The sequence below is a fragment of the Siniperca chuatsi genome, linkage group LG4 (genome assembly GCF_020085105.1).
Source record: "Siniperca chuatsi isolate FFG_IHB_CAS linkage group LG4, ASM2008510v1, whole genome shotgun sequence".
NCBI classification, from domain to species: domain Eukaryota; kingdom Metazoa; phylum Chordata; class Actinopteri; order Centrarchiformes; family Sinipercidae; genus Siniperca; species Siniperca chuatsi.
In genome coordinates, this window is record NC_058045.1 from 16,036,747 (window position 1) to 16,056,280 (window position 19,534).

At 39.3% G+C, this 19,534-nt stretch overlaps 2 protein-coding genes across 3 annotated transcripts; one reads left to right on the top strand and one right to left on the bottom strand.

The window, feature by feature from the left end:
- The first annotated feature begins 350 nt into the window (after positions 1-350).
- On the top strand, positions 351-15,486 carry nr1h4 (nuclear receptor subfamily 1, group H, member 4). 2 transcript variants are annotated; one of them, XM_044191793.1, is made up of 10 exons: positions 351-528; positions 1,299-1,443; positions 4,903-5,280; positions 8,662-8,802; positions 10,174-10,307; positions 10,439-10,537; positions 10,860-10,959; positions 11,092-11,238; positions 13,884-13,997; positions 14,528-15,486. In XM_044191793.1, the coding sequence occupies exons 2-10, from the start codon at positions 1,347-1,349 to the stop codon at positions 14,764-14,766; spliced, it is 1,449 nt and encodes a 482-aa protein (XP_044047728.1). In that variant the 5' UTR covers positions 351-528; positions 1,299-1,346; the 3' UTR covers positions 14,767-15,486. The 2 variants fall into 2 exon arrangements, with proteins under 2 accessions (XP_044047728.1, XP_044047729.1); XM_044191794.1 differs by lacking the exons at positions 351-528; positions 1,299-1,443 and adding an exon at positions 1,546-3,426.
- Positions 15,487-15,641: 155 nt separating this feature from the next.
- c1qtnf13 (C1q and TNF related 13) lies at positions 15,642-19,347 on the bottom strand. Its single transcript, XM_044191795.1, has 2 exons — positions 19,230-19,347; positions 15,642-17,819 (listed from the first exon to the last, which is right to left on the bottom strand). Exons 1-2 carry the CDS (start codon positions 19,258-19,260, stop codon positions 16,747-16,749), a joined length of 1,104 nt encoding a protein of 367 aa, XP_044047730.1. The 5' UTR covers positions 19,261-19,347; the 3' UTR covers positions 15,642-16,746.
- Positions 19,348-19,534: the final 187 nt, after the last annotated feature.

Here is a 19,534-nt window from a genome sequence, read left to right on the forward strand (position 1 = left end):
AATCAGTTCAAGGACGGATGGCAACAATTGCCACAGTCTGCTTTCAGAGGTTATCTATGATGACCTCAGCTTCTTGCTGTGCCTATGAAAATATTATATGTGGTGTAGTGTACTTGCAGTGAAAAGAAGACATACTCATACTAATAATACCAGTTGTTTGCTAATAACTGGATGTATGTTTCATGTGTGATGTTTGTGTGGGATTTCTGGTCTGCTAGAGAATGTATGAGGCAGCCTCTTGTCTTGGTAAGATAAACAGGGATTTTTTTGGGGGGTATTTGGGGAGGGGGAGTGTGTTTGGATGGGGGATGACATGGACAGGAATGGACAGTTTAATTAATAACCACCATCCATTTCTCCCTGACCTCAACTGGTCACACATGCTCTCACTGGAGCCCAGACACAAGCAGCTAAATGTTCATTAGCAAATATTGATTGAGCTGTAGCTCACGGCGTGGATATCAGAAACAAGGCTGAAAAAGAGGAAAGTTAGTGTGCAGGAATTCAACATCAACTGACCAGGATAAGGTAAGAACTATGAGATTGAGTCTGAACATATTTCATTTTTCACTGGTGAAAAGGTGACTTCTTATGTGTCCGCGGTGTGCCACTGTGTCTGAGGTATGTTTGGCTGTTGTGTGGGTTGTTAGAGTGGACTGGAGGTTTCTGAAACCTTGTGGGTTGCTTTTGGATCTCAGGGGAAATTACACTGAGTTAATTAAAAAAAGAGTGTCAGATGAAGCCTATAAAAGTAATGTCCCACATGTGACCATGCTGTGGCCCTGACATCAGAAAGGCCATGGACAAGTTTAAAAACATGCCTGTTACTCATGAGATAACTGAGACTGAAGGCTTGCATACATGTACATGTTTAGTGAAATTACATTAAAAAAGACAACACTGATCTTGTGATACATCCTGTCAAGTGAGCACTATCGACACAAAGTGTACTTGAATATGTAATGGGAGAGGTCATATAATAACTGCTCCGACGGGAGGTAGAAAAAAACAACTCTTCCCATGACTCGCTATTACGGGGACCTTGTTGAGGCCTGACCGTCATCCCCCCACCTCCCTGCAGGCAGCTACTGAACATCTCATCCCTGTGTAGGAGGAAAGACCTGTCAGGTGTATTGCTGTAGAGACTCCAAGCCTGATGTTTAATTACATTGTGGTGCAGGTTTCAGAGGATTCTGCAGACCTACAAGGGTGTTGAGGAGGTCTTCTCCATGGTTCACAAATCACACTACTTGTATGCTTATTACAGAAGTAATTAGAGGCTTACTACTACTTTGCAGACCAGTCCAACCCGTGTTTTCTGAGTTGGCGCCCGACGACCCTCCTGAATGAATGAGTGGGTGGGCCCTGACATCAATGTGGTGGGACCGCTGGAAATCCCACTCAGCGATGAATTCTCCGTCTCAGAAAGCTCCCACTTGTTTGGTAAGTCTACTTGACAGGAACCAGCTCACAGAAAGATGAAGCCACAGAAGAGTCTACAGCCACACAGCGGGGCTTTGAGCTAAATGTGAACGTCAGCATGCTAACATGCTCACAACATTAACATGCTGCTGTTTAGCAGGTATAATGTTTACCATGTTCAGTATCTTGGTTTAGTGTATTAGCATGTATGCTACCAGTTTCTATTTAGCACTATCACAGCTGAAGTTGATGGGAATGTCATTAGTTTTGCAGGTGGTCATAAACCAAAGTATTGGACAAACTGAAATTTTTACCTGATGATGGCGCTACATGAAAAGTCAGGGGATCACCAAAGTTATTTCAATTGATCCTGAGGGAGACAAGAATGTCTGAACCAAATTTCATGGCAATCCATCCAATAGTTGCTGAGATAATTCTGTCTGGACCAAAGTGGTGGCCTGTCTCCTTCCCAAGACTTTTATTCTACATGGACATGACAATATTTCCACCACATGATCCTCCTCAGGTAAACATGAGGGTATGAGCACACCTGTATACACATTTAGTTTAGCTGTGATGACATGTCACACATCATCTGTGAATTGGGTAATTAATGATATACACATGAGGACAATATACCCAATCAGTCAATTACTAGGAGTGATCACACAATGCCCTTGTAAATGTCCCATCAACATTACATTAGAAGTAAAGCATTAGAGTAAATGCTTTCACACTTAGACAGGAGAAAAGTTGAATATATTCCAAGAATGCTTTGAGTTAACTAATAAATCAAAAGCAAACATGCAAAAAACACATAGATACCTTATCACAAAAGGAAAGAAGAAAGCTAATACACTAATAGGAGTGCCGTAGATCAGTAATTTGCTTCTGAAAAAATAGAAATTATGATTAGGTAAAAAAAATATAGATATATATTTACATTTTTGTGTTGAGTAGGAATATAAACCACGCAAATTGGATTACAAATAGTGTGGTGTGAGGCTTATCTGTACATTTATTATCACAACAGCCAATCAACTACACTATTATAGGCACAAATCCAACCTATTTGAGTGAGATGAAACACTGTTGCACCACATGCTGCACTTCAGTGAGCAAAAACTAGTTAGCAAGCAAGCAGAGAAGTGAAAATTAAATCTAAAAAAAAAAAAACAGATTAATGATAAAAATGTCCAGCTTCTGTCACTCCAAGTGGTTGAGGTAAAAATCCAAACTTGACTGAACCAACTGAAAAAAAACCAACCCTAAACATCAACGATTCCAGGATCACAGTATGTCATGTATGAAAACAACATTGTAACAGTATCCACTTTTATATGATTAATAGTGTTAAATAACATTTATTTTAAAATGAATTCAACTGGACACATTTGGAGCATGACGGCTGGTGACGATGAAGGGCTCCAGTAAATGAGTTTAAATGACAAAAAAGTTTGGCAACCACCTTGATTAATCTAGATATTTCAAAAACAGGTCTTAAATTTTAAAGAAAATATAAACAAGCAGGCAGGAAATAATTACCCAGCAACTCCAAAAAAAAATTTAAAAAAAAAATGGATGCACATGATCCTTATGATAATTGCACAAACCAGTTCGCATCCATGTCTGGCTACTCACAAACTCAAGTGACACAGTAGCAGTCAGCTGGTACCATTGCCCCAAATCTGGAAATGACTCCACACATTAGCCAGCTACTTGTAATGATGTAAAGAAATGTGACTGTGTGGTTAATCAGTAGCCGTGGCAACCTTTGCTCCCCTTGGGATTTCTCAAGCAAGCGGCAAGTAGTTCAGTACTTGATCTGCTGTTCTCATGTCTTTAAAGGAAGAAAAAAAGAAAGATGATTTGTTAGTTAGAGGCAAAGCAAGGACTGATCTATAAAACACAGCTGGACTGTCGGGATCAGAGAGTAAAGTCTCTGAATAGTTTGTGTGTTCGGTCACACAGAGATGGCCATGGTCCAGAACAAGTCTTCAAGAGGTCAGTGTTACATGTATTTTACAGATATTGTTTTAGTGTCAGGTTGCTTTAATGACAGATTTGAATGACAATATTTCAGTACAGTTGAGAGATTATACTTGTGGACTTCACATGGTCTTTGAAATGGTACTCATCACCCCTCTGCTTTTAAAAAAATAAATATCACACTTGCTCTGAAAATCAGTAATGATGAAACAACAATGCAATCCTGTTAACATTCTCGTATGTGTTTCAAAAGTGCCAACTTGTTTTCTGAAAGACAGTGTGCTCTGTGCAAGCGGGTTGTTAATCATTTATGGGTTTTTAGTACGTGTTGTTACCGACTACTGCTGAGCCAATCCCTATTCTAACAAGATTCTGCAGGGAATCACTTGAAATAAAACTGTTTCATGGAGTTTTTTTAGGGTTTAATGATTGAAGGTATTATGTTGCACAGATGGTAAAGCACCCTGTGATTTTGGGGCATAAAAATAATAGTGACTTGACTTGACATTATTCAAAATGGATATACTTTGGTATCTGACTGCTTCTGACTTAAGCTTCACCATTCTTATTCAAGGAGCCAGTGGCTTGAATGACTACCTGTAGAGTGAAAGGGGTGACTCGTAGTGATGATCCCACAGATAATTATCACCAGACTCTGCACCTCACAGTTCTATGGCACATTTTAGCATCTTTCAGCTCATTGTTTTGGTTTTCTTGCCTGCAACTTTACTGTTTTGGTTGACTCTCTTTGCTCTTATTTGCATCATTTCCAGACAAAGTTGGCGACTAGCAAGTGAACATAGTGGAGCATTTAGCAGCAAAAGAGACAGACATGTCCCTCACGAGTTGGTGGAGACCAAAAACAGCTATAAGATAGAGAATATTGAACTTTCATTCATCAGGTGGCCAGAAACATATCAACCTCTGAATGTGATTATATGTCAATGTTGTATTTACAGCTTGTTACGCTGCCCCCAAGTGGCCCCCCAAAAATTAGTTATTGTAAGTTTAAGTATTGGTATCTTAAAGAGATTTTTAAGCTCTCTGAAACAAACTTTTAATTTGGGATCTAAAAGTAAATGTGACTGGACATTTCCTCTGGTATTTTACTGCTTTCTGACACTTTAGTTTAGTCCAAGTTATATTAAGTTGTATCAACTTCACTAGGCGTGAAAGTTCATTCTTAACCTGGAAAATGGCAGTTCAATCTTCACTCAAGGTCCATTTATAAGCTTTTTTTCAAAGCTTTCAACCACATATCATGATCTTCCTCAGCAGATCAAGTTTGCTCAGCTGGAGAAAGCTTCAGCTGTCATTATCTGATTCCATATTTAGTGACATGTAACGACAACTAAGATATCTCCATTTGCTAAAGAAGGCCATGAGTTAAAATCTCAGAAAAAAAACAAGTAAGTGGACCTTGAGTTAAGATTTTTTTTTTTGGTACATGCTGTTTTTAAACAGTTTTATAATCTGCTATTTTTCTCTTAGATATTCTGGCAGATCAAGGCAGTCCTCTCCTGCAGGATCCCGACATCTTACCCTTCACCAGCTATCCCAGCATGCAGTACCCGTCCATGGAGCCAACCGTGTCTTCCACGCCATACTACTCCACTCAGAACTACTACCCTCCGTACAATGGAGACGAATGGTACTCACACACGGGGATATATGAACTGAGGAAAGGACCCCTGGAGGTCAGCTATGATGCTGACATGGAGGAGGTGTCTGCTGTGGTGCCTGCCGTGTGCAAGAGGACCCGGCACGTGCCGCAGGCTGGAAGGGTCAAAGGGGAGGAACTGTGTGTTGTGTGTGGAGACAAGGCCTCTGGATACCACTATAACGCTCTCACCTGTGAGGGATGTAAAGGTGAGGGAAGGTGCGCTGTAGCGACACATGCGCTGGATTTAAATTCATCACAGTTATATATGTGATTTTTACTCCACTCTGTTCTAGTAGATTTGCTTGCATTTTCTACATTTGATGTTAATAATAAGGGCTGTTGGTGTAAGGGGCGTTTTACTATTTGAAGATATTAAACAACTAATAACCAAAACTAATTTTAACACAAGGAAGAAATATGTCCTGTAAAGAAGCTGCTTCCAGTTAGATGATGTGTTTATGATCAGCTTTTCAGGCAAAAGGCAAAGTCAGAGTGTTGTTGTTGGATGTTTTTTGTTAATAACCTATGAGACATACACTGTATTTATCTGATTTTGGGTTTGTACTGTTTAAAGTGCATCTCCAGGCACAAACGAAGGCTGTTGCTGTCCATGATCATTTTTAATTAATACGAGAGCATTGGTCATGCTGTTTGTGCTTAGTAGGCCTGACTAAGGGGCAGGTTAGTGACAATTCTTCACATAGTATGCTTTGGTGCTGCATCTGATTTACTGTTGGTGTGCTGTTGGTAGAAACAGATTAAGGGTTGTTTAATTGTACAACTATTACTACTATTAGACGGTGTAGTCCCTCGTCCCCAGTTCCCGTCCAATTTTTTCACAATTGAGAATGACTTCCGGATGGGAGCCGAAACGTCTTGATTCTGAAAACAGTGTCCAGATGACTACGACTGAAACCTTTTCTACGATATTACTACTATTGCTACACACTGTGGCATAATGCTGTGGAGTCCAAATTTAATTACATGCCAAGGACAGGCAATAAAATCCATGCAATCATACAGTACATCAAGGTTAAGGTGTGTGTGTGACCTCCTGAGCTGCAGATAAGATTGAGGCTGATTTAAAGAGAACAAAGGATATATGAGGAAATATTAGACTAAGAGTAAGCATAACTTTACAACCCGTCTCCATGTAAAAATTATCCACTTGGTGACAGTGGAGTCGTGGCCTTTAGCAGCTCCTCCCCAAATTTTTATGACACTGAATTTGCTGATTCCAAACCGCAGGGTGAATGGATATGAGTGTAATTCCACCCTGTGAGGCTGGACAATGCCACGAGTGCAGCAGCTGGCCTGTCCTGCCATTTGACTGAGAATAGGCTCAGGTCTACCTGGTACTGCTGCCAGATTAGGTTCCCTCTCAGCTTTCTGCAGTACAATGCAGGAGCAACCTGAGCTCATGCATGTCATTCTGCTTAATGTTGTATGTCAGAATGTCTAATAACTGTTCCAAAGTTATTCTGTGTGTGTGTGTGTGTGTGTGTGTGTGTGTGTGTGTGTGTGTGTGTGTGTGTGTGTGTGTGTGTGTGTGCGTGCTTGTGTTTTGCTCTGTTGCTCTCCCTGTCAACATTGCAAGCTGGATTCTGTCTGTGACATTATTAGAACAATATGTAACCTACGAATTTGATTTATATCAACTTGTCAATTATACTTCCTGGTTAAAGAAGCTTAAATCGATATGGAATACATACTGAGCAGTGATTGAAGAAGATGAGATCCTTCACATAAAAGTAGCAATACCACCAGGGGCGTTTCTCGGAGTTGACAAGGTCTGGGGCTGAGCCTGTGTGTGTGCGCAGAGCGTGTGCCATATTTCTTTTGGGTGGTCCCTGCTGTTCTGCCTGGAACGCTACTGCCTAAATTGTATTTAATTTTACTGCATTGTATCACTATTGCAAACGTTACATTTAATTTGAATTTAAATTTTTAATAGTAATGTTAAGACAATTGCTCTGGGAAGCTACAAATTCTCAGACCTATGACACCAGTGTTTCATTGCTACTTTACTTTTTTATTCTGTTTTTACATTTTTATTTGACTGCTGTAATGTTTGGCACTTTGTGTTGTACAAATAAAATAAACCAGCAGCCTGATGACAGTAGCTTGAATTGAATTGATTGTACATTGAAAAATGGCTTGCACATGATGACCATTGACCAACTATCAAACAAAGGTAGCATAATGTTACATACTTGAACACTTACATACCAGGAGCTAAACGATGCAGCAGCTAACGTTAGCTAGCTGGCTAATTATCAGATATAGCCAGGCAACGCTGTTACCCTATGCTAATTAGCTTGTTGACATGTACCAGTAATGTTAGCTTAGCCACGTTCTCTGGCAAAAATGTCAGAATGCACCAGCAGCAGATATCACAGATATCATGTAGTTAGGGTTTGCTTAGCTACATCAATCAATCAACCAGTGGTTCTTAAATCTAGGGACAGTACGGTCACTAGTGGGACTTTTGTTTATACCTTACCTTTTTGGTGTAGCGTTGTTACTGCTGCTGTGTGAGCCCGACAACCGAGCAGAAGCAGCATTGCACGGCGTGCGTCCATGCCAAAAGAGGGCTACAGATGGACTGACTGAACTTGTATACAAGAGGATGTTACCCAGCTCCGCCCACTCCATGAGTCTCTCTACATCCACACACAGGCAGCAGCAAGGGTTGGGGATGGTCGGGAATTTATTTATTTACATTTCGTGATGATTATAGATTTTTTCCTCTGTCAGAAAGAATCGGGGCTAATCCAAAAACAGAAGCCTGATTTTGACAATGCCCATGAATACCACAATGGTTTGAGCTCCAGCAGGCAGCTGTTTTCAGCGAAAAAAAACAAAAAAACAACTATACACTACCTGCTCTGCACCAAACGGGAGACAGACACAGTTAGTGTCTAGCTGGTGAACATAGCGGAGCCTTTAGCAGCTAAAGAGCCAGATATTTCCCTCAGGAGTTGGTGGAGACCAAAAACAGAGCTAAAAGAAGAGTGAATATTGGACTTAACATTCATCAGGTGGCCAGAAGCATAACTCCAAATAAATGATAATGTTGCTCTGTGTATGCTGGATGTGTACATGGACAATTGCGTGCATGTTCGCCATATCAACATACTATGACAGTGTTGTGTTCACAGCTTGTTTCTGCTGCCCCCAAGTGGCCAAAAAGAAAACCACTAGAATGAGCTCTTTCAGATTGCTGTATTATAATATATATTTATTGTTATTTTATTATCCCTGATACATGTTGTGTTACATAGTTGAACTTACAAGGTAACAAAGATAAATGTGTTTTTGCATAGAACCTTAATCTGCAAAGTAACTAGTAACTAGAGGTGAGGTAAAAAGTAGTATTAAATGGAAATAAGTAACTACAAGTACCTCAGAAATGTACTTTAATACAGTATTTAAGTGAATGTACTTTCCACCACGATGGGCCTATTAAAGTGTGGCCTAACAGAACATACTGCATGTATCCTTAAGAGAACAAAATGTCTTGGCTTTGCATCAGCATCTTCTGTACCTGGCTCATGATAATGCCTTGTGTTGTCAACCGTGTTCAGGTTTCTTCAGACGGAGCATAACAAAGAATGCTGTGTACAAATGCAAGAGTGGCGGAAACTGTGAGATGGACATGTATATGCGCAGGAAATGCCAGGAGTGTCGGCTAAGAAAGTGCAAGCAGATGGGCATGCTGGCTGAATGTGAGTATCACTGATCGTTAAGAGACTCTGGTTCCTGTTCATGTTGACAGGATGCCGAAACAATTGCTAATCAATACAATGGGGAATGAAAGAATTGTAAACATATTTCTACTTACTATCAGGCATAAATTCAAACTGATTTGTGCCGTCCACATGTACACGCTGTACTGTCTATTTAGTGAAGTCAAGAGTGGATGTTAAAGGCTGCCATTATGAGCCCTTATTTTCCATTCTGACATGGCCTGTTGAGTTTTACTGAGGAATTGAATGTCACATATCACACAATAGAAAGGTCCAGCTTTTGTTAGTTACAGGAAGCAGTTAAACAGACACCTTAAGCTCCATTTAGGAAATATTCACTTCAAAGTGGCTGCAGTTATAAAAACAAATTTTCTATGGCGTGTTGTTTGCCTTAAAAGCTATCTTAACACCTTTGGCTATTTGGGAATGTAGTCTTGTGTTTTTTCACACTTCATTTTTAAGACAGAACTTGTAAATGTGAACATGTAGCCTACTTTTGGAGTCTTTGGAGGATTATTAGTTATTGGGTCTATTAAGTCAGTTGAATAGAGCAGGAGGACGGACCAGACTCCTGTTGCTCATAAATAATGAAGGGAAGTTGTGATGAATATTGCAGCGTAGTGGGCATTCACGACTCTACCTGCTGGCACAACAAGAGCTCAACAAAGACTTAGACTTTTTTGGTCGTAGTGTGAAAAGACAGATGACAATTTCCTGGAGAGGTTGATTTCTGTCTTATTTCTTTGATTACTCCCCTCTCCTCACTTTCCTCCCAAGTCTTGTTTAAAGAGGAAAATTCTCTCACCACTTTTTTGATCGAGCTTACAAAGTCAAATAGAAATGTAAAGAACTAACACGGTTTTACATTCATGAATTATAGTTAGAACAAGTTATCATAATAAAGGATGGTGAAGTGAAAATATATTTTTCCTTAATGGAAAATGTGGCCATTGTAGCAGCAAAAGTAAAATAGACACTAATAGAAAACAAACACATAAATTAGATTACAAAATGGAAACTAAAATAGTAGAATTGAATTAAACAAGGCAATAAATCAATAAAATGAATAGAAACAATTATGCAAAGATATGAATGTAAGGTGTGACTTATGGATCACTGACGTGTATGGATTATGTTACAGTGGATATGATGTTAAAATATTAATGGCACAAAATGACAAAGTTATATTTAAGATTCTCACTTCACTAATTATTCTATGCAGCATTGGTACTAATATTAAATACAACTTTAATATGGCCTCATGATAAATGTAAATGTTTACAAATGCTGTTGAATAAAGAGCTGTGAGGTATTTAACACACATGGTGAAGCCTTCATCACCGCTGGCAGGCCTGCTGACAGAGATCCAGTGTAAATCTAAAAGGCTGCGAAAGACCACCAAGGCCTCCCCGGGACAGTCAACTGGAGACGAGACAGAGGGGGCAGACAACAAACAGGTCACCTCAACCACCAAACTGTCAAAGGTAATCACAACCTCTGCCAAGTCCTGGAAATTTGCAGTTTTTCCACCTTCATTTTTTCTGTCATATAAAATGTGACAAAAAATGTGTTACCATGTCATGATGTGTTGTTTCTGTTTTCTGTCTGTATCCAGGAAAAAGTTGAAATCACCAAAGAGCAGCAGGCGCTCATGAATCTCATTGTAGATGCTTACAACAGACATCAAATTCCTCAAGATGTGGCCAAAAAACTGGTATTTTACCCTCAATATCACTTCAGACTTTACTTTTCTTTAAACTATTCAAATTATCAGCATTAAATGATCCAACAGATAAGAGTGCCGCTGGTACACACTAAGTCAGAACAGAAAGATGCCACACTTGGACCATTCAGCTGACGTTTATCTAAATTTCACTGAAGTTCACATGATGACTTAGACCTCTGATGCTGCTATAGCTACTGAATGTAGTTGTTCTCAGGCTCATACCTGACACTGAGAACAACACTGGTGTAACCTACTACTGGTGGAGTTTATGCAGCGTGGTCTTGGCTGTTTACTCTTGTTTCCCATCCAGCTACAAGAACAGTACAGCGTAGAGGAAAACTTCCTCCTATTGACGGAAATGGCAACAAGTCAAGTTCAAGTTCTGGTGGAGTTTACGAAAAATATTCCAGGTATTGTTTCCTAGTTTGCAAATCTTATAGAATATAGAGAGTATAACACACTGATACCATGATATCAGTGCAAATACAAATTGCTTCACTGGTCTTTGGTGGATGTAATGAGTGGTGTGATGCCTCTTGCAGGCTTTCTCTCTCTGGATCGTGAGGATCAGATCGCTCTGCTGAAGGGTTCGGCTGTGGAAGCCATGTTTCTGCGCTCAGCTCAGGTTCTCAGCAGAAAGATGCCCATTGGACACACAGAAGTTTTGGAGGAGAGGATACGCACAAGTGGTGAGTCAACTGTGACAAAAGAAAAAAGTGATACATAAAAATGTAAGGCGCTGTCTGATACAACGCACCATACTTTTGGTACTCAAACTCCATCAAAATTCAGACGATGCAACTACACTAATCCTTGTGGTTATAGTAAAATCTATGGCCTTCAAAACTTCCATCACCCAAAATATTTGTGGAAGTGAAATAAGTGTGGAACTAGAATATTTCTACTCCTAATTCATGACCTTTAAGAGTCATGGTCCTTTGCTCTAACAGTTTCAGCACATGCAGCATAATGACATTTGTAGTTCCACCTGCAGCCAAGCAGCCAGGTCTAGTCAGATCCTCCTTTAATAATTGATCTGCCTGATCTGTGTGATGCAGCTGGACGATGTGTGCTGACTTGTTGATCTCTGGCTGGGTGTAGGTTACACATGCACACACAGCCTTGCTGGGTACAGTTTCCCTCTGTTTAGGCATGTGTGTGGGCATGCTGACAGATGAAGGAGGGCATTCAAAGCAAACCCAGCTCTTTAGTGAAACTGGGTCTGATTTATTAAAACACAAACCTATAAGTTATTTCTGCCATGGAAAGGTTTTTCTCACATATACTTTTTTTTCTCGCAGCCTCTCTATTTACACATATATCCCATATCAAATAGTTCACTGCCTGCTGGTTTTAAATAATCATTTATATGTATCCGAGGTGTCATTATGTCAACCAGGTTGGACAGTTAGACAGACAGCGGCCAAGATGGCAGGAGGGTGTGTGAGTCACTGGTTCCCTCAGCGCAACTCTGGTGTGAATGGTGGGGATAAGATATATTTACATAAAAGGTCAGTCTGGGAGAATAAGGGAGAAAAGCTGTCTGAAGAGACCATTGTTCCTTATCAAAACATCAGGAGTGCTATTGTCCACTTCTCTCCCTCTGAGCCCCATTGGCATTTCTGAATGCTTGATGATGTGTCCGAGCAGACAGGCAACCTCTGCCAGTTTGAAGAGCGTCGAAAGTAGGAACTGTTGCCAGTGTGCAAGAGCAAATCTGACTGCAAACATTTGGAATTATATAGAGAGCAGTTTGTAATAATCATCCATATTTATTATTGAATCATTACCTTAAGAAGAAAAGCAGAGACGTTTATATTTGTTCACAGATACACAGATATTTTCCCTATTTAGAGATGAATGAGGCTGACCCTCTTGCTTGCAAATCCTACTGCACTGCAACTACTGTAATTTAATTTGTACAGCTGTATGACCACGAAATATATGAGTTAAGACATAATGCAAAGTATCGTAGAAAAGGTTTCAGTCGTAGTCATCTGGACACTGTTTGTCAGTGTCCAGATGACTACGACTGAAACCTTTTCTACGATAGAACACTCCTGGACGAATGAGGGACTACACCGTCTTATAATGCAAAGTACTTCAGTTGCAATCTTCTTGTGGAATGATGTACATTATGTCGCCCCTCATTTTACAGTTATGACTCCTTTTTAGTTAGAGGAATAGATTTTACAGTTAAAATGACTTTTATCTATCTAAAATTCACTCCCTTTCTTCTGTTCGCCTATGTAAATCGCATTAATTTGGCTACCACTCAGGTTCATAAATATAAATGTACAGTATATTCACAAACGCAGTCAAGAGTATTTTCTCTCTTTCAGCGCTTTTTATTAGCTCTCTTCTTTATCCTCTTACATTTCTTCCTCCTCCTCTCCCCTCTTCTTCTCCAGTTCATCCATGACACTCACCTCAATACAGTAAAGGACAGCACAGCTTTTAGGCTCTGATTTCTATTTGAAGAGTTTTACAGTTAGTGTTTAAACCTTGGAGTAATCAGCGTGGCCCACTGTTAATTGTAGTAGTATTTATTTTGCATGACAGCCCTTTGAATCTGAACACATGTGATTTTAGCATTAAAGTGTCAAATGTGAAAAACTGTAAAACTGCAGAGTTTTTTTATTGATTACATTAACTGTTGAATGTCAGATGATGATTGCATCTCAGGTTCCACTGTTACCATGTAAACAACTGAGGAAAAACTTATAAACATACATATGTTTGAATGATTAGTGCGCAGAAATGGTCCGAAAATTAGTCAGAAATGTACCCTGTTTTCAAGAAAAATACCACCAGAAAACGTCCTACATTGAGAACTAGACTTGCTGCTCTCCTTCTATGTAAACTTGAGTTTATTGTCTTTGTTGTGGATGATCATATAAGAGAACAATAATGCAGATTAGGGAGGACTGTTGATTAAGTGGCTCAAAGTGCAGACACTTATGTAAGACAAGCTCTTTCTACTCTTTTCCTGATCTTCCTTCTGTCATGTTCTATAGATGCATTACCAGATAAACTAAACTTGTTCTTAGCAGTGTTTTGACAGTTTTTTTTTTACTTGCACCACCTTAGACACAGCATTTGCTCCATCATTCATCAGTTTAGTTCATCACATGAGGTGCAGCACTATACAGACTAACATCATCTGCATTCACTTCAGTGAGTTTACAGTGTCCAAGTTTAAACTTTGGTATCAGGGAGATTTCCAGTAAATATAAATAAACAGATTACCTTATCATAGAGTTTTTATGGGGCGCTTGCTTTTGCCCATCCACCATAAATATTTTAGAAAAATGTAATATATCTTCTTCTGCAGGTATATCAGAGGAATTCATCACACCCATGTTCAACTTTTACAAAAGCATCGGTGAACTCCACATGGTGCAAGAGGAACAGGCTCTCCTCACTACCATAACCATCCTGACACCAGGTGAGCCAGTATCAGAATCAGAATCAGAAATACTTTATTGATCCCCGAAGGGAAACTCTTTGTTACAGCAGCTCGCCTTTACGTCAGTGCACACAGGAGAAAGTACTAGCAAAAAATATAATACAATACACTATAAAAACTATAAAAAAAACAGGTCAGAAAATAAATTAAGTACCAGGTGGGTATAAGTATAAGATAAGTGTGAGGTACCAAGTGGCTTTACCGGTTGATGATGATAATACAGTATAATAATACAATGTAATTAGTAGTGGTACATACTGTCGAGTTAAGTGTAGTTTATTGAGATTATTAAGATATTGCACAGATTATTACGATATTGCACAGCAGTAATGGAGGTATATAATATCAATATCCATAAATAGGAAAAACTAACATAGGAAAACTAAACAGCTTTCAATGATCCAGAAGTATTTTGTAATGAAACGTAAGGTGTTTTTTTGTTTTTTTTTACAAAATAATTTCTACAATTTTTTATTTTCTATCATTACGGTTCACTCTACTCCTCTCAGATCGGCCTTATGTGAAGGATCAACAGGCTGTTGAGAGACTTCAGGAGACCATGCTGGACATGCTGAGGAAGCTGTGTGTCCTGCAGCATCCACAGGAGCCGCAGTACTTTGCTCGTCTCCTGGGCCGCCTGACGGAGCTGAGAACACTCAGCCACTACCACGCAGAGATGCTCACATCCTGGAGAACAAACGACCACAAATTTACCCCACTGCTCTGTGAGATCTGGGATGTGCAGTGACACACCAGGAGAAGTGAAGAGAGTGGTAACGCAGGGATGATAACATGAACATTTCATCTTGCAAGAAAAAGTCATGGTTCAACAACAGTGCGTATGTGTGGCCTGACCTTGATGGCATTAGTCGTATATTAACTCAGTGAATGCTTTAGAGTATTGTTTGTGTTTATTCTGAGTTTTTATGGCTCACAACTTTGTCATGTCTAGTTACTGTGTGATTCTTGACACTTGTCTCATTGGTGAGACATTTGAAATGACTTCTTTTTACTGTGTACATCATGTAACACATGAAACTTGAAGTCCCAGCGTGATTAGTCAGACAACACTGGAACTTCTTCAAAGCAAAGACGGTGCTCATAAGAAGTGTAAAGTTTAAATTACATTGACTTTTATAATGGGCTCATTTATTTTTTATTCATAAAACTCGAAGTACTTGCTACATGTACGTGCTGTAAATATGCAAAAGTTGTATGTTCTGCCTCAATAAATGACAAGATTAACAGGAAAAAGGTTGATGTTGGAACATCCTTATGCTAATTTTCATGCCTGTTAGTCAGCACAGAGGAAACAACTATTCAGGAGTACACATACTGTACAGATATAACATCTGGTACTCCTGAAAAGTTCCTGTTCCTCTTTAATCTTTCTGAAACTTTATCTCAATAAACTAAACTGAAATATGTTCAAATGACTTTATATGATATTAAAATAAAGGGTTTCCCTGATGAAATATGGTGTTCTATCATATAACCTGCAACAACAACTAACAAAAACAAGGACTTTTTATGCCTCATTTATGCCTACATTTAACCCTCTGCTAATATTTCATTTCAGTGGGGCATCAGAACAACGCACCTCAGTTACAGGAGCATTACTGTGTTTTTGCATGTTTCAGCCAATTTTTTGTAATTTATAGGATATTTAACATTGCTGTTGACCATTTTAATGTATACCATTACAGTGGTGAATTGGTTTGAATTTTGAACGTTTGGTTCCTCCATTTTCTCCTTCTTTCTTTCCTTCTTTTTATGTATAGTGATACCTGGCATACTGCTATTATTGCTGTAGTTATTATTAATTGTGGTAGTTGTAGTAGCAAAGGCACTGTAGCAGAAGCTTTAATAGTTGCAGCAGCAACACCACCACCTGGGGGAGGAGTAGTACTAGCTGTAGTGAGGATTTGAGCAACAGACATTTACCACATTGTGAAAACTGTGTATACATTAAGAGTAATGAAGATGTCATCAGCTGCAGTAGCTACCCCACACTTTGCATTTCAGTGCCGACAACATGAACTGAACTGACAGTGAATCTACCTTGTACTCAGTGCAGCATATAGTATCATTAACATTATACTTAGAAGGAAAAAGACCTTTTTAATTCATTGAAGTGTTTGAATTTATTTTGTTTGTTTTCCTGAAATGCACATAAAACATCAAAACAGATACAGATATATCCACAATATAAAAGCTCCATAACATGACTATCACCACTCACAGGACCATGATGTATCTCTAAATCTCATTTTTACAGTAAGTAAATGTTAATAAACTATACATCATTTACATAATTTTCCTTGCCATGCAATAATCTTTTTTAAATATAGAAAATGCTTTTTAAAACTTCTAAACACAAAGAATTAAAAAAGTAAAGGTATCTGTGAATCAAAATGCAATTGTATGACTTCTTATGTTTGTATGTGTTCTTATATTTGTGATGTCTTACAGCCAATTGTGCTTTTAGGACAAAAGTAACCATGTTGCATGCTGGATAGTATCCATAATTGTATCATAGCACCATCTTGTGGCATAATTTGGCAACAAACGTTATCCCTGGAATTATATTATTTACTGTAAAGAAAATAAACAAAAAGCAAACAAACAAACAAAGAAAGCAGTAAATGTACGTACACTATACTGACCACAGAGTCAAGATTTTTTACTATTACTGTTTTAGAAAGGACACCATGAAGGGTAAAGACATTTAGAGGTGAGTTCTGTCCTGTGTGGTGGGAGGTGTGAGTGTTTCTGCTTCAAGATAAATCAGGAAGCCAGAAAATGTGGTGTACCTCCCCTGGTTGCTGTAGACAGCATAACGCTCATCCTGCTGACTGTACAGCCACACACTGTCGCCCCGGCGGAGAGACAGCAGCAAGCTCTGACTTTGCATCTCCCGTCTCTTCGATGTGTCCTCATCAAACACCATCGCCTGCACCTCGCCCTTACCGGTCATCAGCTTCACAGAAACAGCCTTACGAGGGTGTTTCCCCACAGTGAAGGCGAAGAAGTACGCACCCGGGAAGTGGCAGGTGAACAAGCCTGAGGTTTTGTTGAAATGCCCCCCGATGTTGACATATTCCACATCAAAGGTCAGAGGTGGCTTGTCCTGCTGCCTGCTACTCTCACCTATGAGTGTGGATGTCCGTGCCACAGAGAAGGCAGACCGTGGCTGCTCTGAGGTTTGACCTCTGGCCCAGGGGTCAGCCTGAGGGGGGCAGTTTGGGTAGGACAGCCCTGGTGGGGACAGGTGGTTGGTGATGTAGCTGGTTGGGGAGATGTCAGGATAGACAAGGTAACCAGAGAAGGTGATGTAAGGGCCAGCGTTGCTGTACAAAGCATACTGGGGACTCGGCTGTAAAAGCAGCCACACTGTGTCCATTTCCTTCAAACTGATCATGACACTTTGGCTTTGAACTTTCCTTCCTTTCTTGCGGTAGTCGTCAAATGCTATAGCCTGCACCTCCTCTCCATTCTTCACAAGTATCACAGAGAGCATTTTCTTTGGAAATTTCCCCACGGAGAAGGAGAAATAGTAAGCCCCGGGGATGCGGCAGCGGAAGTGACCAATGTCTGGATTGAAATCTCCTCCCGTGTTGACCATGAGCCTGTTGAAGGTCACTGCCTTCTGCTTGCCTCCCACTACGCTGTTGGTTCGTGTGGCAGAGAAAGCAGAGCGGAGACCTGTTGTCCCTGGGGGGCCATGAAAGGGTGAAACTGGTCTTGAGCAGGTGGTCATGATGAATACACATGCCAGGTAATAGTGTGTGCTCCACTGAGCTAAAAAAAGAAAATCAAAGAAATTACATTTACAGATGACAGACATAAGTCACTGAAAGTATTAGTGAGTTAGTCTGTTACAGAAAAATATTTATTCTCTCTGGCTTTTCTATAATTTGGGGGGGGTTTCTTGTAAAATTCTTCAAATGAAACAAATCCAAATGTCAAAAATCACTGTTTAGCTGAACTGCTCACAACACATATTCTATTATGAGGGGTTACAAGTAGACATTGTTTCATTTTAGCTGTCAATATCAAAGTAAAAGCCACTTCTTTTATACACTTCTTGTGTATCAGACTAAGCTTAACCCATAATGCCTCTATATAAAACACTCCAAGTTGATAAGGAAGTCTGGCTAAGCCCTGTCGAGATAGATCTTGCCACTCAAATCAAGCACTCTAATGTGGCTGATATTGTCTGTTCTCTCTGTGCACTGAGAGAAGGGACTAGATTAGGTGCTGGTTCATCTGTTCCTGTGTGTGTTGAACAATGGAAAATTTTGGAGGGTTGTTGAGGTGGGGCAGGGCAGAATGCTAAAAGATACCACTGCAGTGTAAATGAAACATTACTTTGAAGTGTGGATAAGTAGCAGGAAATCAGTTATTATTATTATTATTGTGAGAATATTTTCATAAAAATTGTAGCTTTTTGAATATTTTTTTAGGGACTTGATTTGTTTACATTCCTAAAACATTCTGCCATTTTACCTTTACAAACATGAGAGAGCATGACATATTCAGATTCAGAAAATTAGTATCTTAAAACATTATTACATTTAACATTATTATATTTTATAATATTTGCATACATGTACAGAAATAGATCAATTTAAAATCCCATGAGCTCAGATTGGTCTGATGCGCCTCCATGATCACGACTAAATAGGTGGAAACTTTGCACCTGTAAGGCAACAAACATGAGCAGTAATTATAGGCTCAGATTTTACACCTGGCTGTTTTCCCTGTTGCCTGTAATATACATATTTTACAAAAGACTAAAGATAGATATTTAGCCCTAAACTGTGGTGGAATAGCCAAGGTCAGTGTTAGGAATGAGTGAGCTGGCAAAAGAATAGCTTTAAAGGAGTCAAATACTCTCACCTTCAGGTTGAAATAAACTTTTCAAAATAAGATTTTAACATTTCAAAACAATCCACAGTCTAACATATTGTATTCTTAAGGAGTATAATTCATGTTTGTGTAACAGTAATGTAAAATAAAGCATGAATACAATGAACTAGATCAGAGAATCTATGATTATGACAGAATTCAACAATCTCTATAGTAAAATGTACTATACTCCTGCCAAGACAAATTAAAAAACAGATCATACATACATTTCTAATTCCACTTTCTACACACAGAATTCATGCTCAAAAGAGTAACCAATTACAGAAATATCAAACCCACCTGTTGGGCTATGTTGGGACAGAAAATGCATGCTGGACTTCTTTTTCTTAGTTAGCTTTTTAAAATAAAGTTCCTTTCAGTTTGCTGCACTGCTAATGCCCATGTCACAGGCCTGCCACCCAAAGGGACAATGCTTTTGTCCATACAGATATGTCAGGAGGAGGAGCTCTTAACCCCCTCCAATCTATAGCTCCCATTCAGCCTGCAGTGCAAAAAAAGTTAAAATGCAGCTTTTAGCGCAAAGCCTTATTGGCCTGTGGAAGTGTTAAGTCTAATTCATGCTTTGTTTTGACTAAAACAGATAG

Excerpts from the sequence above, each read along its gene's own strand:
- nr1h4 (XM_044191793.1), top strand. The coding sequence starts at position 1,347 with ATGAATGAGTGGGTGGGCCCTGACATCAATGTGGTGGGACCGCTGGAA. Across the intron at positions 5,281-8,661 it reads CACCTGTGAGGGATGTAAAG|GTTTCTTCAGACGGAGCATA; the intron begins GTGAGGGAAGGT and ends AACCGTGTTCAG. Across the intron at positions 13,998-14,527 it reads CATAACCATCCTGACACCAG|ATCGGCCTTATGTGAAGGAT; the intron begins GTGAGCCAGTAT and ends TACTCCTCTCAG.
- c1qtnf13 (XM_044191795.1), bottom strand. The coding sequence starts at position 19,260 with ATGCATTTTCTGTCCCAACATAGCCCAACAG. Across the intron at positions 17,820-19,229 it reads GTCCCAACATAGCCCAACAG|CTCAGTGGAGCACACACTAT; the intron begins GTGGGTTTGATA and ends TTCTTTTTTTAG.